Raw genomic sequence first — 25256 nt, forward strand, 5'->3', positions numbered from 1 at the left:
TTACACAGAGTCCAATTTGGGGAGGGGAGGAAGACCACATTATTAAAATGTGGGAAGCCACCTGGGAAGGGGTCCTCTCAAAGGTCACCCTGTTATGGAAACCATGGTGCCAGAAAGGGATAAGCAGCACTCAAAGATGCCGAACAGCCGGGTTTATTCAGCACCGTTGTGGGCCCAGCAGAGTCGCCACCAAAGGCTGAGCGTCCCGGCTTTGTTCTGGGTATCTTTTATACACAGTAAACTTTCTGCTCAAACCGCAGATCCCTCCCCTCCCCAGGTAGCCCTAGTTTCCGAGGATGTAACTAGTAAGCAAGAACACAGAAGTGAAAGCAGTGACTGATGAGCAGCAGCGATTGAAAACAAGACGAGGGAGAGGAAAGCAAAAAGTTGTTCCTTTAACTGGGGGCTTACATCTCACTCCTGTCTCAACCCAGGGTAACATGGGGTCAGGTCCATCACAGGAGACCATCATGCTGCTCCATGAACCACGACTGGTAAGACTGAGTTAGCTGTTTTGGGTAATATCTGGGGCCACTGCAGCATCATTTAGTAAGAAACTAGTTTAAAGTATTATTGCTGCAGGGAGAAGTCAATTCTGACTCCTTGTAGAAACCGTTTCTTTGACTTGCTTTCTGTTGTTTTGTTGCTGCTGCTGCTGCTAAGTCACTTCAGTCGTGTCCGACTCTGTGCGACCCCATAGACAGCAGCCCACCAGGCTCCGCCGTCCCTGGGATTCTCCAGGCAGGTACACTGGAGTGGGTTGCCACCTCCTTCTCCAATGCATGAAAGTGAAAAGTGAAAGGGAAGTCACTCAGTCGTATCCGACTCCCAGCGACCCCATGGACTGCAGCCTACCAGGCTCCTTTGCCCATGGGATTTGCCAGGCAAGAGTACTGGAGTGGGGTGCCATTGCCTTAATTATTATTATTCTCATACAATGTCCTGCCTCAGAGAATCCTGTCCCTCTTCCTGACTGTTAAACGAAAGTGCCTTTGTTCAGAAACTTGTCCACCCAGAGATGGCAGAAAGAAAGAAATTAACACATCCCCCAGCCTGAGGCTTGCCATTCTAGGAGATACTTGCAAGATTAAGTGGCCTCTTTACTTTGTTTCCCCACCATCCCCCATCTGTGATCCATAAAAGAACCCGGCATCCAGACCCCAACAAGACAGTAGTTTGCCATCTTCTCGGGTAGTTTGCCCTCTTCTCGGTAAGCCAGCCAGCCTTCCGAATAAAGGCGGATTCCTTGCCTCAACACCTCATCTCTTGGATTCATTGGCCTGTCGTGCAGTGAGCAGAGCAAGCTTAGCAAGCTTGGACTCAGTAACATTAGGTTCATGTCACATCTCCAGTAACAAAAAGCCCAGAAACAACCGAAGACCAGTTATAAACTGTCAAGTAAACTGCAGTCTACGGTACCTTATCAAAATGGAGTGTTACTCAGCCAGTGATGATGCTCATCTGAAGACTCTCAGGACCCAGGAAACATTAATGATGCAATGTTATATTGTTTAAATCAGGGAGCACATGCTCTGAATCGCGTCACTGCACTTAAAATGCTTACACTGGGAACACGAGGCAGGCATGGCGAAGCAAGAGCTCCGCCATCTCTGGGTGACATAATTCCAGGGACATAAAGCCCACTTTTCTGGTAGCAATCACTCAGAGATATATTTTCCCGTTAAAAAGTGAGGAGGAAGAAATCCACACAACATTGCAAAGCAATTATCCTCCAGTTAAAAATAAAATTAGGAAAAAGATGAAGATACAAAAAAAGAAGACCCAGCGCAGCCAAAACTAAACAAAGTAAAACAAACAACAACAACAAAAAAAAGTGAGAAGGATAAACCAGATCCTCTGTGACTGGCTGCGTGTCTCACTTTAACTTACGTCAGAACCGCGTGGAGTAGGTGTCCTCCCGCAAGGACGCCATCTGCAATGTGGAAGTTGTTTGCATAGAGTCTTGGCAGTAAAAGCAGAAAGTCCCAGAGGTGAGGCTGCTGGAGGAGACTCTCCAGCTTCCCAATCACTTCCTCGGTCTTATTGAGATCCATCTGATGGAACAAAACGCCACGTGGGAGAGGGGGAGGCACAGGGCCACAACTGTAAGAACACAGAAACCCTGGGGGCCAAAGCCATGCCTCCTGAGTCACTACTTTGAACAGACCTGATTTTAAATTTACTCTGTGAGGTTAGTTTTTTAACTGTTGTGGAAGTTCGAACTGGGGAAGAGAGGTAGATGTCTGTTTTTGTAACAAGCTGAACCAATTTCTAAGATGTTGAGATAGATTTTGGAAATAGATGATGAATTGTTCAAATCTGAACAAAACTGGAATAGATACTGGTATCTGAGGTTTTTTGTTCTTGCAGCTGAGCACAATCATGACATATCAGTTATAGTGTCAATAACTGAGTACTTCCATCCTCACAAAAATTCGTACCCCCCCCCCACCATGTGACCAAAACTATGTTCCACACTGTCAAACGTCCCTTGGAAAGCAAAACGTCCCCCGGCAACGACTGGGGCCTTACCTGAAGGCTGTGTATCTAATGCGAGACAAAGGTTTGTGCCAAACACATGAATCTTTTTTTTTTTTTTTTTTTGGCTATACTGTGGCTTGCTGTGTCTTAGTTCTCTGACAGGGACAGAACCTGGGCAACCTCCAGTGGAAGAGCAGGGCCACTTGCCCTGCGTCAGCCAACGCCATGTCCACCCTCTGGGTTTCTAAACTCACAACCTTACTGAAAAATACTCGTCTTTTAATACATCTCCTGCACATTTCTGGCTATCTCAAATACAGCTTCTATACAGTGTTAACTAACCATCAAATCGCTAGAAAGATGTGTTTGAAGAATAAACTTAAAATCAGTGCTTTGAACTTAACCATGGCGGAAGAAGAATGTCGCCTGTCATATCAGTAAACGGGGAATGCTACAGCCATCAAGACAGCAGGCGCTGCATCCAAGACCACTCTCCCACCCCCTGACTCCGCACCCCTCCCCTGTGCACCCTGAGGAGGTTCAGGACGGAGAAGAGCCAGACACTGGCCCCAGACAACTAAGAAGCACATCCAAAGGGTGATTTCAACGAGCCCAGACTCTTGCATTTTCCCATGCATGGACAGGCACTGAGCTCATTCACACAAGATGTGCTTTTTCCTTAACCAACAGGAATCTTTTGATGTTCCGACTTCCCCAGCTGTGTGGCAAAAATTCCTGCACGTCCAGATTCCTCCCTTGCCTCTTCAGAGCAGCTCCTCAGAGAGAACTGAGAGACTGTAAGCGTATGTACGTGAAAGCTTTAGTCGCTAAGGCATGTCTGACTCTTTTGAGACGCTATGGATTGTAGCCCGCCAGGCTCCTCTGTCCATAGAATTCTCTAAGCAAGAATACAGAGTGGGTTGCCATTCCCTTCTCCAGGGCAATCTTCTCAACCTAGCGATTGAACCTGGATCTCCGGAACTGCAGGCAGATTCTTTACCATCTGAGCCACCAGGGAAGCTGTCCCTGGCTTAAGTCCTCAGCAAGTCCACTGAATAAAACATAGTTCTTAAAAAAAAAAGTTCTTAGAATTCCCCAGTGGTACAGTGGTTAGGACTCTGTGCTTCCACTGCAGGGGGCATGAGTTCCATCCCTGACCAGGGAACTAAGATCCTTTGGGCCATACAATGCAGCCAAGAACTCAAAAATTAAAAATATTTTTAAAAACATAGTTCTCAACTGTTTTTTTTTTGTGTCAATGCCATTATGTCTCTGAAGACTAAGTTTCAAACTTTTGTTAAAATACTTACTGTTAAAAAACTGGAACCATAAGGAGAATCTACAAAAAGAAGACATCAGAGAGATTAGTTCAGGCAGCAACCAGACAGCATGTGCCAAGCACCTATTCTAGCTCCAAAATCAAATGCCAATCACAGAGTTCTGCTCTGAGAGATGATTACAACCTGAGAAGCAAATCTGAAGGCAACAGTCTGTTCTTCCAAAACACATTGATGTTAAATAAATTCCAGGGAAGTGATTTAAGTAAACCAAATTTCAACCATTTGCCATTAATTATTTATTGGAATAACCAATAAATTAAATGGAGTTACCAAATAACCACCTATTACTTTCTCAGTCTCCAATTCCACAGACATTGTGAGCGTGCAGAACAGGACAGAGAGAATAAAAGAGTGAAGAAAAACAAGAGAAAGGAAAAAACTGAAGAGGGACGGGAACATGAAAGTACGACCTTTCAGATTATATTTGGAATCTGCTTGTGATCAAATAAGAAATATGTGCTGGTCTCTGCTTTCAGCTACTAACGCAGGCTCCTAGAACTCTCATTTCCTGAGTGCAGGGTGTGATGGCAGCATCACACCCTTGTTCATGACAGGAGAACTTCGAAAAGCCCTGAGACCTCCAAGAGATGACAGTGCCTCTGAACACTAAGGACACACCTGGGGGCTTGGGTGCCCAGTTGGCTTCACTGGAAAAGCCGAGACACATTTCTGAGATGGACTGGAATTAGGTCCTACTTGGGACAAACATCTCCTGCAGTTGGGCCGAAGTATGAACAACAGGATACAAAAAGGCCGAAACCCAACTGCGAAGCAGTGTCCCGAACATGATCCCTGCAGATAGCACCTCCCAGGGGGTGCACAGATCACCCCACATGGCCCCCTGACCCGCCCCCACCCTCATCCCACTGAAGGGAGCCTGCCACTTATTCTTGCTCCCTTCTGCTGCAGCAGGGCCTCAGTAAAGCCTCGCCTAAATTTCTCATCTGGCCTCTGGTCAATTTCTACTGCCTTTGAGGAGCCCAAGAACCCAAGTTGGTGACAGAGCTGGACCTTCCATTCCCCCTGCACCAGTGACCACCTCTGACCATCAGACTGAGGGGCTGGAGATGCAGTGAGTCACCAATGACCTAATCAGTGGAGCCTGCCGAATGGAAGGCCACAGAGAAAACACCTAAACAATGGCTTCAGAGAGCACGTGGGAAAAATTATATACCAAATATACTTATGGTAAAAATTTAAATGAATGTTTTTTGTTTTCATTAGCTAAATCAGCAACCCTAAGTACCAGGATGGAGTGGAGACCTGAGAGATTTACTTGCCTGGAGCCTTGGATCTTTCTACCCAGAGTTTTTGTAAGTTTCTAGCCTTGTCCATCACTTCATAAACTTCCTGGGCGAGGTCCTGTATCTCTTTTAAGAAGGCCAGGTCGTCGACCTTCTGGTGAGGGACAGCTGCAGCTGGGAGCCTAGGAGAACTTTAAATAAATGAAGTAAATACCTGGGTAGAACTCATCTATAGGCACAAGTCTCCTCAGCAGTTTAAGGTTATTGATACCAAAAGGCCCAGTTGTCCTCAGTTGAGGCTGTGCCCATTTACACCTCCTCCAATGCCCCAACAGCCCACTCTTCTGGACCTTCATCCAGAATGGACTCTATCATTTAAAAAAAAAAAAAACTTGGCCAGGGACATGGTCTGGTGATTAACAATCCTCCTGGAAACGTAGGAGATGCAGGTTGGATCCCTGGTCGAGGAACTAACATCCCACTTGCTTCAGGACAACTAAGCCCATGCACCTCAACTAGAGAGTCCCTGCCCCACAATGAAAGATTAAGACCAGACACTGCCAAATAAATTTTTTAAAAAACTTTGGCCAATTTAAAATTAGAAAGTTATTGGCACAACACTGTAAATCAACTATACTTCAGTTTAAAAAATAATAATAAAAGGGACTTCCCTGATGGTCCGGTGGTTAAGACTACATGTTTCTACTGCAGAAGGCGCAGGTTTGACCCCTGGTCGGGGAACTAAGATCCCCCATGTCTTGCAGCATGGGCAATAACAATTTTTTTAATGGAAAACAATACAGTTAGAAAGCTGTCCTCAATCTCTTTATTATCTGTGAGGCTCAATCATTTTATATGTTTATTAGTCATTTCATTCCTCTCATTGATTACACCGCGTGCTTCAAGCAACATGCTGGGGGTCAACACAGCAGTGAGTGAGGCCCTGCAGGTAGAATAGGCAGGATGAGCCCCACTGTAAATGGCAAGTCCAGCCAAGAGGTGGGTCAAGCATACTGAGGCTCAGCTAAGCTGGGGATGGGCAGGAAGGTCTGGGCGGGCAGCGGGGAGCCCAGCAGAGCAGCCAAAGACAAGACTGTGTGTCTTACCCCTGATTTAGACCCACTTGGGCATCGTGAAGATGGGGCATCAGGCAGAGGGGCCCTAGGGGATGTCCAGGGAGCGTTGGGGGGTGCCTCCCTAGGAGAGGTCAGCTGTGGGTACAAGCAGGGGAGCCCCAGACAAAAAGGACAGATGTCAGGCCAGGTCACAAGGACTAGCGATCAGGAGGGAAGAGGGCTGTCCCCACTGGGTGGTCAAAGCCACAGCCCCATTTTCTGCTGGGATGTCCCCTGTCTTCTCATGTTTGAAACATAGCTTCCCTTTGTCATATGTATAAAAAATATCCTCTCCCGGGGTTTTTTTCCTTTAATTTTGTTTAGTTGCTAAGTAATATCAGACTCTTCTGCGACCCCAAGGACTGTAGCCCACCAGGCTCCTCTGTCCATGGGATTTCCCAGGCAAGAACATTGGAGTGGGTTGCCATTTTCTTCTCAAATTTATTTTAGCTTTGAATAATTTTACCAATAGAAGACACTAAGGAACATAAAGTGTGTCAACAACAATGGCCATCGGAGCAATGATCTAAAAGGGTAAGATCTAGATCTAATGTAAACGTCAAGTTCTAGGAGAAGCATTAACGTAACATCACATGCTTATGAAAAGATTCCCTTTCATCTTTAACAATGGGCTTCTAGAAAGCAGACTCCCGCAGAAAGGGTCAGAACCGAGTGGGAGGCTGTGAAGAACAGACTCTGAGCCTGCCTCCCACCCTCAGCCAGGAGGCTGCCCAGGACTCTGCATTTTAACCCACCCTCCTAGTGGTTCTAATAGGGACGATCCTGGCCAACCTCACAGTGTGGGAAAATGCACAGACCCCGGATGGAGTCCCCCATGCTGAAACCAAGACTTAACCCCCAACCTAACTGCAGGTCGGTTTTCCCAGTAATATACCCCTGGGGGATGTAATTTCAGTGTGGAATTCTCTGATCAGCACCAAGGAGGTGGTCCTTTCCATCCCCAAAGAAAGATGGTTTGCCATACGGACCCTCTCTTTCCACACAGGAAGGTTGCCTAAGCTTGAAATGCTCTTTTTGGCTTGTGAGGTTTTTAAAGGCAAGACAAGGAGCCCTCTCTACTGACCAGATGGGATGCTGCTCAATTCATGAATCATTTAATATAGCCAATCCAACCTTTAAAATCTACTCGGGTTAATTTTTGTTTCAGCAACACTATGTAATTCTAATAAAAAATGATGATAAAATTGCTGTTTTTTCTTAACTTAATACTTGTCTTACATGGAGGAAAAATGATTTTTCTTGAGTGAAAAAGAGAAAACATTCTCACAACCTTTAAAATCAGCACAATCTACCCTCTACTGCAGTCCATGGGGTCGCAAAGAGTCAGACACCACTGAGCAACTGAACTGAACCCCATCTACATCCATTCTCAAATTCAGTGGGAAATTACCTTAGTCAGTAAGAAACTACAGATTTAAAATAATACAAGGAAAATAAATTAATAAAGTAAAACAAGGGATCATTTCACTAATTGCTAGAAGCTTGTTAAAGTAAGTAGGTGTCAATTACTTTTACCACATCCAAGAGGGGGAAAAAAAGTAAAATTGGGAGAAATTTTTCCTGATTAAAAAGTTAGATCCCATTAGATTTTTTAACTCTCAAACCTTTTATTATATAAATTCTCAAACACTGTGACTGGAGGAATGGTTGTCCACAGATAAATCCACCTGCTGCATCAGCCCCCCTGGGACATCAACCTTTAATTGTCACCACCTACAAGGAAGCAGAGGCTTCCCAAGTGGCTTAGAGGTAAAGAACCCACGTGCCAATGCAGGAGACACAAGAGACATTGGTTTGATCCCTCGGTCTGGAAGATCCCCTTGGAGAAGGGAAGGACTACCCACACCAGTATTATTGCCTGGGAAATACCATGGACAGAGAGCCTGACAGGCTGCAGTCCATGGGGTCACAAAGAGTCAGACATGACAGAAGCGACTTAGCACACACAGGGGAAATCCCAGGGCTGAAACAGGCATTGTGTGGAGACCAATTTCCTCCTTCCCAAGTCCAGCTCTTTCTTTGGACTTTTTATCAGGTGGCATTGGACCCTGCCAGGTATTGGAGGAGCTGTGAATGGAAGAGGGGACAAAGGAGATCTGATTCAGGAAGACAAGAAAAGGCCACCTTGCAGGTGGCCCTCAGACCAGTAGAAAAGCACTCTCTCAAAGGGCCCCAAGCCAAACGCTGCATCCAGAAACCCCTGTGGGAGTTCAGTGAAGGAGCTGAGGATGTCAGAGGTGGGAGGAATCACTCAGGCCCCTCCTTCAGTTTGCAGACAAGGAAACTGAAGCCCCCTGAGGGTCCCCAAAGCCAAAATGTTTCTCAAGCAATGTCTCCCTTAGAAAGTCATCATTCAAATATTGGGATCATAACCCTAATAGGTTATGATTCAAATAATAAAACCCTTTATTTTGGGGGGCTCCAAAATCAGTGCAGATGGTGACTGCAGCCATGAAATTAAAAGATGCTTACTCCTTGGAAGAAAAGCTATGACCAACCTAGACAGCATATTAAAAAGCAGATACACTACTTTGCCAACAAAGGTCTGTCTAGTCAATGCTCTGGTTTTTCCAGTAGTCATGTATGGATGTGAGAGTCTATAAAGAAAGCTGAGCACCAAAGAAATGATGCCTTTGAATGGCGGTGTTGGAGAAGACTCTTGAGAGTCCCTTGGGCTGCAAGGAGATCCAGTCCATCCTAAAGGAAATCAGTCCTAAATATTCACTGGAAGGACTGATGCTGAGGCTGAAACTTCAGTCCTTCGGCTACCTGATGCAAAAACTGACTCATTGGAAAAGAACCTGATGCTGGGAAAGATTGAAGGCAAGAAGAGAAGGGGATGACAGAGGATGAGACGGTTGAAAGGCATCACCAACTCAATGGACATGAGTTTGAGCAAGCTCCAGGAGTTGGTGATAGATAGGGAAGCCTGGCATGCTGCTGTCCATGGGGTCACAAAGAGTCAGACATGACTGAGCAACAGAACTGAATCCTAATAGGGTTGTTGGAGGGTCAGCAGAGGGAATCTATGTAAAATCTTAGCACAGAGTCCAGCTCCCAACTCTTTTTAAAGGGCAGTAATAGGGACTTCCCAGGTATTCCAGTGGATAAGAATCCACCTGCCAATGCAGGGGACACGATTTCAATCCCTGGTCTGGGAGGATCCCACATACCGCAGAGCAGCTAAACCCACGCACCACAACTACTGAAGCTCTAGAGCCCACAACAAGAGAAGCCACTGCAATGAGAAGCTCACACACTGCAGTGAAGAGTAGCCTCCATAATCAGAGAAAGTCCATGTGCAGCAATGGAGACCCAGTGCAGCCAAAATAAATAAGCAATTTTTAAATATAAAGTAGGACCATAAAACAATTTAAAAATTAAAAATAAAGGGCAGTAATAATACAGCTGATGCTGGGACAGACACATTTTCAGCCCAAGAGCTGCAGGAATAAGCAAAGAAGATAAACAGGACTGTTGCTTCTATTACATGTGTGTGTATGTGCTAAGTTGCTTCACTCTTTGTGACCCCATGGACCGTAGCCCACCAGGCTCCTCTGTCCACGGGATTCTCCAGGCAAGAATACTGAAGTGGATTGCTGTGCCCTCCTCCAGGGGATCTCCCCAACCCAGGGATCGAACTAGCCTCTCTTACATCTTCTTCCTGCACTGGCAGGCAGATTCTTAACCACTAGCACTGCCTGGGAAGCACTGTTTCTATTATAAATTCTGCTAATGTCTCTTATTGGGATCTTCCTCAATGACTCAGTGGAAGAATCTGCCTGCAGTGCAGGAGACACAGGAGACGTGGGTTCAATCCCTGGGTCAGGAGGACTCCCTGGAGCAGGAAATGGCAACCTACTCCAGTTCTTGCCTGGAAAGTTCCACGGATGGAGGAACATGGTGGGGTATATCCAGCCCATACGGGTAGCACAGAGTCAGACACTACTGAGCACGTGAGTAAATTTTCCTCATTCATTTACTGGCAAGGCACAGTTTAACAGAATTAAGATTATTTCTTAAGACAGCCAGATCCCAATGCAAAAAAGTAATTACCCTAGGAACTGTCTTGTCCTGAATGCCCCTCAGCTGCCTTGTGGCCGCTAAGGCCAGCCAGACCCCTACCTTCACTGCCCACCAGTAACCCAAGTGCTGACAAGCAGAGTCTCAAGGATGTAAAGGCTTTGGAAACCTGTAATAGCTCTGGAGTTTAAAAGGGAGGAAAAGTTAGAGAAATTCCCAACTGAGGAAAGAAGAAATAAAGTAAAAAGCCTTGGGGACTTTCTTTAGATCTATTTTTTTTTTTAATCCATGTTCACCCTGGAACTATTTCCTTTTCCTGGAGAATGCAGCTCTGAAGCTACATGTGACTTGAAGACTTTTTTCCTGTCAAAAAGATCACCTACAGAGTTATTGCCTTATTGTCCCTGTTGGACCCAAACAAGCTTTGTGTCTTACCTACAGAATTAATATTCATGGTTTTAAAGGTTGACATAACTAGTTTCTCAACTGTTCCCTGAACCAACTTTGTCATCCTACTGATCATGTAATTAAAGAGGTAACACTCAGTGATATATCTGTTATACAAAAGACATTTTTAATTTCTTGAAAATTTACCTCTGACAGAATTTATACTCATTCCCCTACATTGGCTATATAGAATCTTAACCACTGGACTGCCAAGGAAGTACCCCCATTCCCATGTTGATATTGCCCTATAGTTATATAAGATCTCACTATTGAGAAACAACTCCCTTTACATCTATAATTATTTCAAAATGAAAGTTAAAGAAAAATAAAGTCAAATAATACATGACAAATTCAGGAAAAGGTACAGTATATTATAATCTCCATATAGGATCATTTGCAAAAGGCCATTAAAATAAAAAATGCATTTTTCTCTTGACTTGCAATTCTGCTTCTAGTAATCACTCCTATAGATACATGTACATTAGTACAAAAATGCATAAGCCACTAGAAAAATATAACAAAAAGGTACAGTTCATAAGTCAATAATAGAGAAACACTAAAGGATACAAAACATTCAATTTACATAAACAAAAGCAACAAAGAGAAAAATAGGAATACAGAAAGATGGCAAAAGTAGGAACAAAGTAAATCCAATATAATAAAAACAAGTGGTCTAAACACTAAAAGGCAAAGACTGTCAGACTGAATAATAAGAACCAACTCTATGCTGTTAAATTTTAAAAATAAAATTTAAAGACGGCCAGAAAGTAAAAAAGATGGAAAAAGATATATCATGTAACACTAATCAAAAGAAAGCTACAGAGTTGAAATAAATACCAACAAAATAGACTTCAAAACAAGAAATACAACCAGGGATAAAGAGATTATATTAACATATCATATATTATGTATTATAGTATTTTAGATAATGGATATAGTATACTGTGTATAACATACTGTGTGATATATTTCATGTACAATGTCTTGTATGCATAATGTCTAATAACTGAGATAACTGGATTAAGTTATATAATGATAAATGAATCAACACAGAAAAGATTTATTCTAACATGTATGCACTTAAACCAGAGCTTCAAAGTAAATGAATCAAAAATCAGTAAAAAACAGAAAAAGCCACAATTACAAAGATTACAAATCCTTTCTTGATTATTTATAGAACAAACAGAAAATTGATAAAGATATTGAAGACTTAATGTCACCCAACAATAGCAGAAGGCCAGTAGTTGCTTTGAAAGTGAAGTCGCTCAGTCATGTCTGACTCTTTGTGACCCCATGGACTGTAGCCTACCAGGCTTCTCAGTCCATGGGATTTTCCAGGCAAGAGTACTGGAATGGGTTGCCATTTCCTTCTCCAGGGGATCTTCCTGACCCAGGGATCTAACCCGGGTCTCCCACGTTGTAGGCAGATGCTTTACCCTCTGAGCCACCGCTTTAGGTAACACTAAATATTTATTAAAGGAGATAACATGCTATGACCACAAAGTAATTCAAATTGAAAAAGACCTAAATCACACAGAATTCTCTGACCATAGTGGAATTAAGCATAAATTAGTAATAAAAAGATTTCAGGAAAATCTTCAAATATTTAGAAACTAAGCATCTGACCTACAAGTGACCCATGGGTCAAAGAATAAACTACAGTAGAAATAAGCTAATATTTTTAACCTAATGCAAACAAAAATACAACAAATCAAAATTTGTGAGATGAAGTAAGGTAGTGTTCAAAAAGAATGAAAAGGCTTTTACTTTTTATATTAGAAAAGGTAGGAAACTGATTATCTAAGTTTGAACATAAAGAAGGTAAATAAACATAAAAAAACCATTAAATTCTAAATAAAAGAAAAAGCAACCAGGTAGTAAAGGATAAAGCGAAGCTGTATTTCCAGGTGACATGATCATGTATATAAAAATCTTATGAGAGATTAAAAAAAAAGTCACTAGAACTGGTTGTCCATATTTTAAATTTTTAAAACAATACAAAAAATATGAAACTATTTAAGAATACATCAACAAAATATATAAACTACAAATGTAGTAAACTACAAAATATGTAAGCTGAAAACTACAAAAACATTCCTCAGAGATATTCAAGAAAATCTAAGTAAATAGAAAATATATCATGCTCAAGTATTAGAAGACTCAGTGTTAATATTGAGTCTTAAGATTAAGATATCAATGCTCTCCCAACTAATTTATAGATTAAATGCAATCCCCTGAAGCAACTAGACATCCATATAGAAAAGAATTTTGACCCTTTCCTCACACAATACACAAAACTCAAACCAAAATGGATAGATTAGTGAAAAAGTTGGCTTAAAGCTCAACATTCAGAAAATGAAGATCATGGCATCTGGTCCCATCACTTCATGGCAAATAGATGGAGAAACAGTGTCAGACTTTTGGGGGGGGGGCTCCAAAATCACTGCAGATGGTGACTGCAGCCATGAAATTAAAAGACGCTTACTCCTTGGAAGAAAAGTTATGACCAACCTAAATAGTATATTCAAAAGCAGAGACATTACTTTGCCAACTAAGGTCCGTCTAGTCAAGGCTATGGTTTTTCCTGTGGTCATGTATGGATGTGAGAGTTGGACTGTGAAGAAGGCTGAGAGCCAAAGAATTGATGCTTTTGAACTGTGGTGTTGGAGAAGAGTCTTGAGAGTCGCTTGGACTGCAAGGAGATCCAGCCAGTCCATTCTGAAGGAGATCAACCCTGGGAATTCTTTGGAAGGAATGATGCTGAAGCTGAAACTCCAGTACTCTGGCCACCTCATGAGAAGAGTTAACTCATTGGAAAAGACTCTGATGCTGGGAGAGGTTGGGGGCAGGAGGAGAAGGGGACGACAGAGGATGAGATGGCTGGATGGCATCACGGACTAGACGGACGTGAGTCTGAGTGAACTCCAGGAGATGGTGATGGACAGGGAGGCCTGGCGTGCTGCGGTTCATGGGGTCACGAAGAGTCAGACATGACTTAGCAGCTAAACTGAAGTGATCCTAGATCAGATGAAATTTGGGATTCCTGCCCAAAGTGAACTTTCCCCAGGGACCACAAAGGGCACAGAAATCCACAAATTGGTTACCTGTGATGTTTAAATAGACTTAAGATTTTGCTTTCAGATATTCATAATCTGAGACAATTCTCAAAAAGTGATCAGAAGTGAGTTTTATGGTTTTGGGAGTCCACTGAATTCATCCTGGACCAATATGAAAACAGTGAGAGCCTCTGAGTGGAGGGGGCAGGTCTGAGGACAGAGCCCAGCACCAGGAGGGACTTCTTTCCTGCTCATCAGCATCCAAGGTTCTGAAATGGACTGTGGTTCTCAGGATGTGGAGAGAGGTCTCTGCAGGCTGTGTGACCATCTGGTTTCAGCAAGTGGAGGTGAGGGGGCAGAGTGGACTGGGAGGCAAAGGCAGAATTATTCTCTGATGTGGAGACTCCAGCGTCAGTGTGACTGCTGGAGCCAGAGCCATAGGGATGGGTGAGTGCTAACTCCCACCACAGGAGGGCTACCCCGCCAGCACTTCAACACTCACAACATGGAAGGAGGGGAGTGAGAAGCAAATGCAGAGACGTTAAGTAAACTGCTCAGAAGCACAAAACAAAGAAGAGATGGGGTCGATACGGTTTGCATGCAAAGCCCCACTTTTCCCCCTTCAAGGACACACAAATTTCCCACTCTGAGTGATGAAGAGATGTAAGAGAGACCTGAAATGGGAACGCTGATCAGCCTCAAACACTTCTCATTTTCCCAGAAAGGCACTTTCTTTCCTGCACATACAAAAAGCCCACCATGTATTTCAGGGTTATGACTTTACACTTTACTCTCAAATGATTTTCTTAATATCATATGTTTATATTACCTCTCTCAAAAAACCTGTAAGCACCCACCCTTTAAAAGTATCGTACCAGATATGTCCAAAACTACCTAGAAGCTTTGCATTCTCATAACTTACAGTTGAAAGTTAAAGATCACTTATGTTAGCAGGCTTTACACTTCAATGCCATAGACGGGTCAACAGCAGGAAGGAGGGAGGAAGCAAAGACAGATTATTCAACATGTGAAAAATTCAAACCATCTGATGACTCAGCTGCTTTTCATTTCTAACTCTACTGAGAGAAGTTTCCAGAGCCTTCAGGGAGATCCAAGTTAAAAATCTTCTGTATTTTGACTCTGCTCACATAAAATACCTCCCATCGCTTCTCTTTTTAGTATTTGGTGCCAGACTGCTGCCACAGGTAAACACAGGCAGGCTCAGCATCCAGAGTCACGAGGGCTACTGTCAGCTGGTCCAGGTCAAGTGTATCTCAGCTGCGAATAGATGCTGGTCCAAAATAGCACAGTAGGAAAAGCCCAGTGGGTAACTCAAACAAATACTTGTTTTCGAGCATTTGGTGCCAAAACTGCATAGTTGGCCAAGAGGGTAATTTTGAGGTCAGAGTATAACCTACAGAAAACAAACTATGACAAGCAAAAGGCATCTGCTAATCAGCAATCAGTTTGTGACTCTTGGAACAGCTGCAGAAAGACCTGTTACTGGAAACAAACCATTATGGAGGCTGTTTGCATGTGAGTCTGAATGTCATAAAGCTGATTTCCTGGTGACTCTAAATTCTGTTTCTTATGATGGCTGGCTCACCCCAAATTATTGAGGCTGAACTAAAAGCCTCATGTCGGTTCTATTCAGGAGCTTCCCATGGAAAGGATGTTTGTGTTTCTCTTACCGAAAACGCTGCTCCATAGCCCCTTCATAGCTTGCGTTCCTGCACCTCGACCCGGTGTTGCAAAGAAGGCCTTGGACAAAGGGGAAAACGCCCCGGCTGGGCAGATCTCGGGGTTGCAAATAGCCTGGATGTGGATACAAGGCAGGAATGAGTCCATACGACTGGTCCCAGAAATGGAATACCTAGTGAGTTCAGTAATATGTAATATCATGTTATTACATTATTAGTCCTGTTGTTAGTTTAAAAAAACACCTCAGCAGCCCAACAGAAAAAAGAAAGGACAGAAACCTATTACATTAGCACCTTTCCTCCAGGGCCTACCCACAGGCTGCAAGGCAGGATGGCTCTGCCTGGCCATACGCACAACTGCATGAGACTCCTCTTCCTGCTCAGGGAGTGTTAATACCTCCTCATTCAACCTCACCTCCAGACACTGTGAATAGGCTGTGGGTTGGAAGAATCAGAGCAAGCACCTCCTTTCATCTCATATAAAAGCGGAGGAGTTCTTGGATTCTTAATAACTTGAGTGTGGTTACTAAAGGTCATTTAACGCGAAGACGTTTAGAAAAACTGGATAGGATCCAAGGGCTTTCAGGACAAATGGTACAATAAACCGCTTCCTGGAGAAAAGAGAACGCTCCGATGCGGTTGGTGGGAGTGTAGCTTGGTGCAGCCACTGTGGAGAGCAGAGTGGAGGCCCCTCAAAAAACTAAAACTAGAATTACCATGTGATTCAGCAGTCCCACCCAGACGTGTGTGTGTGTGTGTGCTCAGTCACTTCAGTCGCGTCCGACTCTTCACAACCCCATGGACTGCAACCCACCAGGCTCCTCTATCCATGGGATGCTCCAGGCAAGAATACTGGAGTGGGTTGCCACGCTCCTCCACAGGGGATCTTCCCGACCCAGGGATCGAACCTGTATCTCTTATGGCCCCTGCACGGCAGGCAGGCTCTTTACCACTAGTGTCACTTGGGAAGCCCACCCCTCAGCACCCTTTGGGAAGTCACCATCTTCCACATCCTTCAAGGCTTTTACTGACCTGAACCTGTTTGTTCCTCCAGCCACATGTCTGCTTCCCATTCATATAAACTCCATTTCTTCTGATCTTCCCCCACGCTATCTGCTCTGCCCAGATCTGTCCTCCCCTGAACTCTTTCATCTGACCAAGATTCACATTTGCTAACTCCTCAGAACCCCTTTTCAGAATGGAGCAGCCACTTCTCCTCTGCTCCTGGTACCCTGTATGGAGTCCCAACATGGCACTACCTTACTGCATTATCATAGTCTGGCCCTACAGTAAGTTCTGGAAGGACAGGGAAAATACTGTGTCCACCACTTCATCCTCACCAAAGCTTGGACTCAAAGGCACTCAAAACATTATCTGCCATATGAATAAATACATTAATTTACTATTGTGAATAGTAAACATACTATTTGAGATAAAAGTCACCCCTTAATAGTTTCCAATCATATAACATTTTTAGAATTAACCACATTATCCATATTTCAAGTGAGCATAGGCATGATAGAAACAAAACAGGCAATCATTTCTCAAGGAGTGATACTGTTGCAGTTTAAACCAGATAAACTAAATGGTCTTTCTGATAAAACACCTGGAGCAGAGGAAGTTATTAATAATGGTTTCTAAATGCTTTACCACCATCGTCATCACCATCAATATCATCATCACCACCATCACCACTACCACCATCACGCTGGTAAAATGAAATGCATCTCCCCCACGTTTACCTCTTCCTTTCCTCTTTCTACATTTATAATGACTTATACACCTATATCCTGAATTGAGACAGCTTAATTTGAGGAATAAATCTATCTGTTAGATTGGGCAAACATGAATATCATTCTTAAGAGAAAAAACCTAAATAGATGCCTAGGGGTGAAGTCGCTCAGTCGTGTCCGACTCTTTGCAACCCCATGGACTGTAGCCTACCAGGCTTCTCCATCCATGGGATTCTCCAGGCAAGAATACTGGAGTGGGTTACCATTTCCTTCTCTAGGGGATCTTTCTGACCCAGGGATCGAACCCAGGTCTCCCGCATTGGAGGCAGATGCTTTAACATCTGAGCCACCAGGGAAGCCCCAAATAGATGCCTACTGGCATATATCCCAGAAATAGAGGTATAAACAAGAGAACCCTATCCATTCATTTCACTCAGGATTCAGAATTTATAAAGAGCAACAGAAGAAAAAGAACGCTGCATTTTCTTCTCTAGATGTTGGTGATCAAAAAGTATAATAAAAATGAAACTCACAATTGTCTCTGTGTCTGGGAGGTTCTTGAAAACGAAGTACGGTCAGAATCATGAACAGGATACAAGGCCAGAAGAATTCGGCCAGGGAGAGCACCTGGAAAGTTGTCCAAAAAATTAGTGTCTAAACGAATCACAAAGCGTTATGAGATCTCCCCTTGTTGAAGGAGGGCTCGTAGGCCAGAGCAGGCTTCCTTTACAGGAAGTCATTGTCATCCTTCCTGTGCGTCCCTAAGAACAATCATTTGAGACGGGCCCCACAGTGATGGCCCGTGTTCACTGTATCCAGATCCACGACTGTCAGCTCCTTGTCCTTCTCCTATCAGACCTGGCTTCTGTTCCTCCCCTTTTCTTCACATTTTTATTTATTGAAGAACTTATGACATTAAAGAAATTAAACAAATAATTTCATCCATATTTCTCACACTCCAACAAATTCACTATTTTTATTTTTCTCATTTCTTTCACATGTCTGACTTTTCCACCCAAGTAGCTATTTTTCCAGGGCTGGTGGTGGTGAACACTTGGTTTCATCTCATGAATATTTTCATGTGTTGCCATACACTGTTTTTAACTATCATCTTACTAGTTATGTAACATTCTTACAAATGAACGCATCATAATTTACATCTTTTGTCAATAAATTTTTTTGTAAAAGTAATTTTCTTTGAAATTACTTTCTTGAGATTGGAACAAACTCTGAAAAGTCAGATTATTGGAGTCAAATCTCTTGACACAGATTGCAAAAGAGCCACTCACACGGATTGCAGTAATTTGTATTATCCTGCATTTTCAAAGTCAAAAGAAAAGGAACTGACATTGATACACGGAATTTAATTATTTAAGAAGGAAATACCCAAAGAATAGCCTAACGAAAACTTAATAGAAAATCCTCAATTATCACAAGATTATTTTTATTGCCAACATTCTCCACTTGGTTTCTGGTGCATAATGTTCTTCTGTTGGCTTCCACTCAGTTTATAAATACAAAAGTTTATAGCCATACACAGACACGGCAAGACACAGACCAAGCAAGGCGCAGACCAATAAAGGCACAGACAAAAGCCTAAGAATCTGCAGGTTAGGACGTTAAGGATGCTGTCAACAAGAAAAAGCACGTCTTGTTCTTTCAGACTCCAAAATCATGATGCTTTGAACTAAAGTGAGCTTCCCGTCCCTTTACTGTGTTGGCCTTTGAGCCACCATGGCCCTACATCCTAGGCTTGGTCCCAGCCTTTCCCCAGAAGGTCCAGCAGACAGACCTGTGTGGCCGGGTGAGTACATGTGGTCTGAAACCATAAAGACTAAACTCAGGTGGGAAAGAACGTTTCCATCCCTGGTGTAATTAAAGGAGAAAAGAAAGCACCCTCTTGGAAATGAGTCATGAGGAAGTATTTCTCATGCCAGAAACTGTATCCTTATGGAAAGTTCTCTGAGAAAGTGCTGAAAACCAACACCACCCACCCTGATAAAAGAGAAATCTTCGAGGGAGGGCACCCTCTGGCTTAGTTCAGTTCAGTTGTGTCCAGCTCCTTGTGACCTCATGGACTGCAGCATGCCAGGCCTCCCTGTCCATCACCAACTCCCAGGTTTACTCAAACTCATGTCCATTGAGTCAGTGATGCCATCTAACCATCTCATCCTCTGTCGTCCCCTTCTCCTCCTGCCCTCAATCTTTCCCAGCATCAGAGTCTTATCAAATGAGTCAGCTCTTCACATCAGGTGGCCAGAGGATTGGAGTTTCAGCTTTGATATCAGTCTTTCCAATGAATATTCAGGACTGATTTCCTTTAGGATGGACTGGTTGGATCTCTTTGCAGTCTGAGGGACTCTCAAGAGTCTTCTCCAATACCACAGTTCAAAAGCATCAATTCTTTGGCACTAAGCTTTCTTTATAGTCCAACTCTCACATTCATACATAACTAGTGGAAAAACCATAGCCTTGAATAGACAGACCTTTGTTGGCAAAGTAACATCTCTGCTTTTTAATATGCTGTCTAGATTGGCCATAACTTTGATCCCTCTGGCTCAAAGGATAGTAATTAAACCAAATTCATTGGTTTAATTACCAAAGGTCAAACACTCTGCAGAAGAACTTAAGTCACCTGTTCATCCTCTAGAACAAATGAGTCATTTCTTGAATGAACAGGGATGGTGGGGTGTCTGTAATTAATTCTGGTTAAATATAAATGTGCAAGATTGAAAATATACCTCATGTTAAATAATAACGACCTCATTAGGAAGAATAAATACATAATTAATTGGGGAGGTTGAAAAAAAAGTACTAAATTTAGAGGGAGAGGGTGGGATGATTTGTGAGAATGGCACTGAAACATGTATACTATCATGTAAAAAGAAAAAAATCTATTATTAATAAATAATAAAATAACAAATAAAATAAAATATTATTTATTATTAAAACATTTTAAATAACACAATAATGATAACATTTATTATAATAACTATAATATAATTTTTGTTATTAACTTTTTATTTTATAATTTAAATAATAGTTAAAATAAATAATACAATGTTAAAAATAAAATAATAAAATTTTTACCAATTGAGCCACCAGGGAAGCCCCTAATAATATAACATAGCCTTTTCTTAAAACAAACAAATATAAAGAAAACTGAAAATGGCTCACAGAGTCAAGACTCATATAGATCCTCTTATTTCAACATTTATTTATCAGGTTGCACCAGGTCTTCCTTGTGCATGTGGCGTCCTTGGTCTTCACTGTGGCATGTGAACTGTTAGCTGCGACTTATGGGGTCTAGTTCCCTGACCAGGGATTGAACCTGGGCCCCCTGCATTGGGAGCACAGAATCTTAAGACGCTGGACCACCAGGGAAGTCCCACCCCTTTTGATATTATAAATTCACAAATAGATGCATGGTTAGGGTATTCAAAAAGTACAGGAAGAATACAACCATTCTCCCAAGAGATTCACACAGTTTTCTTAACTCATTTGTTACAAACATAAATAAATGTAACAATTTTTTTTGGATCAGTACTTGTAGATCAGCCCCATTGTTTTTAAAGACAACATAAGAAGATACGATAAATTTTAATTTATTTAACCAGTCTCCCAGTTATGGAATTTGCAAAGTTTTCTGTTCGGCACCAGTGCTATTGTGAGCTTTCTGTACATTTGGCTGACTTTTGTAAGTATATTTTTGAGGTAGCACTGTTAAACAAGATTTTTGAGCCAAAGTATGTATTATTTTTTAATTTAGATTTTAATGGGTAGATATAAGCAAAGGCCATCAATAAAAATATTTTCTCCACTGTTTATTAGACTTTCTATTGTCCAAATCTTTTTTGAAATGTTTATTTATTTGGATCTCAGTTGTAGCAAGCAGGATCTCTCCTCGCAGCACATGGACTCTCTAGTTGCAGCTCGAGGGCTCAGTAGTTTCAGCACTGCTGCTGCTAAGTCGCTTCAGTCGTGTCTGACTCTGTGCGACCCCATAGATGGCAGCCCACCAGGCTCCCCCATCCCTGGGATTCTCCAGGCAAGAACACTGGAATGGGTTGCCATTTCCTTAGGGCTTAGTATCTCCACAGCATGTGGGATCTTAGTTCCCCAGCCAGGACTTGAACCTGTGTCCTCTGCATCACAAAGCAGATTATTAGCCACTGGACCACCAAGGAAGTCCCTTGTCTAAATCTTTTAAGCAATCAGTTTATCAATCTTTTTATTTTTAGGATCTAGACTTCTTTCTCTACATATAAAACCCGCCATAATTTAAAGGATCTTGTCAAGGCCAAATTAAAATAGGCAATGGCAACTGTGAAATTATAAATATTTGTCATCCTAGTCATAAAATCAATGGCACATCTCTAGTTTCAAATGAGAATAATACTTAAAAAAAAATAAAACTCAGCCTCTCTTTCCTTGTGAGATGGCCCACACTCTGTGGGGTATGTTTCTCTCTAAATAAATCCATTTCTTATCCACCAATAAATAAATAAAACACAATTGAAAAGTTTCTCTGAAGATCCTGAAATAAAAGTAAAACTCCAATTAAACATAAAATTATAGTAACTCAGTTTTTTTTAAATTTACAAGCCAATCAGTGACCCTCTGGGAAGCAACGGTAGGAAAAATCTCCCACTGGTCTGAATGTGAACTTCCTTGGTTCAGAAGAAAACCACGGTCGACCCAGGTGTGCTGTGCGGCGGTGCCTTGTGAGTGAGTGAATCACCTCCTTTCACAGGACTATTTTCCTGCAGGGACATAAAAGCAGCCTCCCCTGTCTCATCTTGTTTTCCTGTCATATTTTTCTCCTCATGGGTTGTTACTGTCCTCGACTCTTGCTTTCGGGTTATGTTTTGTGCTTCCCCAGGTCTCCCGCGCTGCAGGCCCCCTAGGCACAGCTTCTTAGCAGCAGGAAGGGCTCCCAAAGCTGTGCCAGGGGCAGCCAGAAGGAGATGCTGCTGGAGGCCCGCTCTCGAGGAAGACAGCCTTCTGGAAGCCCCACTAGTGCTCACGAAACAGGGACCGCTCTTCCAAACCACCACAAAGTCCCCTCTTCCTGCCGTGTGTGCCAGCAGAGAAGCTCCCGCCGGAAGTGCCCAGATGCCAGTCTGTAGCCCACATCCCACACCCCACAGGCACGCTTATGGGAGCTCTGCCCTCAGGCCCCTCAGAACACCACGGCATTTGGGGGGAGCCCTTAACAACACCTACACACAAAAGTGCGCATGAAGGAGCCCTGGGGGAAAGGGTATACTGAAATCCCCTCATCTCCTCACAGACTTCCTTTTTCCAGACACCACAAGAGAGAGGAAAATGAAAAGAAACAAAGCTAGAGGAGATGGGGAGGGGGCCACCTGCCTAAGGGTGGGTCACCCGCCAGGGCTCAGTCCCAGCGCGGCCCAGAGTCTCCAGAGCCAGTGACTCTCCACATCACATGCGTCTGCAGACTCGGGTGCCCTGACCCCGGGAGTGAGGAAACTGCTGCCGGGGATATTCGAATGACACACGGAACGTGAACAAGGAGCTAACTGCTGGAGACGCTCCTTAGGCTGTACACAAACATGAGGAAAGAACCCACAGTCAGAAAATAACTTCCCTAACTGGATAGTGAATATGGAATAAAACCTCTAACAAGGTGTTGAAGGAGGGCTATTCTGGTGGCTCAGATGGTAAAGAATCTGCCTGCAATGCAGGACACTCACATTTGATCCCTGGGTCAGAAAGATCCCCTGGAGAGGGGAATGGCAACCAACTCCAGTATTCTTGCCTGGAGAATCCCATGGACAGAGGAGCCTGGTGGGCCACAGTTCGTGAGGTTGCAAAGAGTTGGACACAGCTGAGTGACAAGATGTTGAAAGAGAGCTCGGAACACAGCGAGGAGGCTAACACGACTGCACATCGTCCCCACCAGCTCCCCAAGCCTCTCTCCTTCCTGCTGGAGAAACCTGGCACATGAAGGATTTGCTCAGATGCTGCACCCGAGTTTGAGGGAGAAATCAAACTTGTCTCGGGTTTATTGAAAAGAGAGTCAAGACAAATGCATCACCTGGGCTAAGCTGCCCAAGGATGAGTCAGATGAAAAGAGAAACAGCTGTCTAAACATTGGAAAGGAGCAAAGCAAAAGAAAGTCAAGGAGCATGACGGGCAAAGAAGCAACTCAAATAACACGAAGACTTTCATATACCTGTTTCACAAAGAACAATGTAAGAAGAACAAACATTCAGAAAATAAGAGCCTAGGAAAAAGATGCTATATGAAAAAAGTGGTTACAGATCTAAGGGGAAAAAACAACAAAAAGCATTACTGTGGAATTCTAAGTGATTTAAACACCAGAAAAAAAGAGGATAGACACTGGTTAAATTTCATTTCTATGTTAGACAAACAGTTTGAGATAACAACACTGAATTCTTAAAAAAAAACGTTTTAAAGGCAAAATATTAACACAAAATGCTAGTAGAATCAGCTTTGAAAAGCAAGAACTCCACAATATAATGGTAAGTGAAGTGAAGTAACTCAGTTGTGACCGACTCTTTGCGATCCCATAGACTGTAGCTTACCAGGCTCCTCTGTCCATGGGATTTTCCAGGCAATAGTACTGGAGTGGATTGCCATTTCCTTCTCCAGGGGATCTTCCCAACCCAGGGCTTGAACCCAGGTCTCCCGCATTGTAGACAGACGCTTTACCATCTGAGCCACCAGGGAAGTCCTATAATGCTAAGTGCTATACTTAAAACAGAGAATTCAACAAATGTAATGAAAAATATGCTCAAAGATTTAACAGTAGAATTTCCCTAAAAAAGAGAAAACTCTGATGAAAATTTTGTCTCAAGACTGAAAGAGTATGCTGTAATTAAAAAAAAAAAAAGCTGCAGTTGCCCTAGAGCTATTGAACACCCAAGATGAAGACAAAATAGTTCAGTTCAGTTCAGTCAATCAGTTGTTTCTCACTCTTTGCATCTCCATGGACTGCAGCGTTCCAGGCTTCCCTGTCCATCACCAAACCCCGGAACTTGCTCAAACTCACGTCCATCGAGTCGGAGATGCCATCCAACCAACTCATCCTCTGTCATCCCCTTCTCTTCCTGCCTTCAACCTTTCCCAGCATCAGGGTCTTTTCCAATGAGTCAGTTCTTCGCATCCAGTGGCCAAAAAATTGGAGTTTCACCTTCAGCATCAGTCCTTCCAATGAATACTCAGGACTGATTTCCTTTAGGATCACTGGTTGGATCTCCTTGCAGTCCAAGGGACTCTCAAGAGTCTTCTCCAACACCACAGTTCAAAAGCGTCAATTCTTCGGTGCTCAGCTTTCTTCACAGCCCAGCTCTCACATCCATACATGACCACTGAAAGAAATCATAGCTTTGACTAGACGGACCTTTGTTGGCAAAGTAATGTGTCTGTTTTCTAATATGCTGTCTAGGTTGGTCATAACTTTTCTTCCAAGGAGCAAGTATCTTTTAATTTCATGACTGCAGTCATTTTGGAGCCCAAGAAAAGTAAGTCTCTCATTGTTTCCTCATCTATTTCCCATGAAGTGATGTGACCTGATGCCATGATCTTAGTTTTCTGAATGCTGAGTTTTAAGCCAACTTTTTCACTCTCCTCTTTCACTTTCATCAAGAGGCTCTTTAGTTCTCCAATTTCTACCATAAGAGTGGTGTCATCTGCATATCTGAGGCTACTGATATGATTCCAGCTTGTGCTTCATCCAGCCCGCCATTTCTCATGATGTAATCTGCCTATAAGTTAAATAAGCAGGGTGACAATATACAGCCTTGATGTACTCCTTTTCCTATTTGGAACCAGTCTGTTGTTCCATGTCCAGTTCTAACTGTTGTTCTTGACCTTCATACAGGTTTCTCAGGCAGCAGGTAAGTTGGTCTGCTATTCGCATCTCCTTAAGAATTTTCCAGTTTATTGTGATCTACACAGTCAAAGGCTTTGGCATAGTCAATAAAGCAGAAGTAGATGTTTTTCTGGAACTCTCTTGCTTTTTCAATGACCCAACGGATGTTGGCAATTTGATCTCTGGTTCCTCTGCCTTTTCTAAATCCAACTTGAACATCTGGACATTCAGGGTT

The 25256-nt window shown here is 43.0% G+C and overlaps 1 protein-coding gene across 1 annotated transcript in view; it reads right to left on the reverse strand.

Moving 5' to 3' along the window:
- ABCA13 (ATP binding cassette subfamily A member 13) overlaps positions 1 to 25256 on the reverse strand; it is a 396112-nt gene that overhangs the window by 356790 nt on the left and 14066 nt on the right. The window contains exons 2-6 of the mRNA XM_069587332.1: positions 17694 to 17787; positions 15419 to 15542; positions 5102 to 5256; positions 3792 to 3820; positions 1891 to 2054 (exon numbers count right to left, since the gene is read on the reverse strand). Coding sequence (XP_069443433.1) covers positions 1891 to 2054; positions 3792 to 3820; positions 5102 to 5256; positions 15419 to 15542; positions 17694 to 17787 — 566 coding nt within the window. The remainder of the gene's footprint in view (positions 1 to 1890; positions 2055 to 3791; positions 3821 to 5101; positions 5257 to 15418; positions 15543 to 17693; positions 17788 to 25256) is intronic.

This window comes from Ovis canadensis, chromosome 4, assembly GCF_042477335.2.
Source record: "Ovis canadensis isolate MfBH-ARS-UI-01 breed Bighorn chromosome 4, ARS-UI_OviCan_v2, whole genome shotgun sequence".
Classification (NCBI taxonomy): Eukaryota; Metazoa; Chordata; class Mammalia; order Artiodactyla; family Bovidae; genus Ovis; species Ovis canadensis.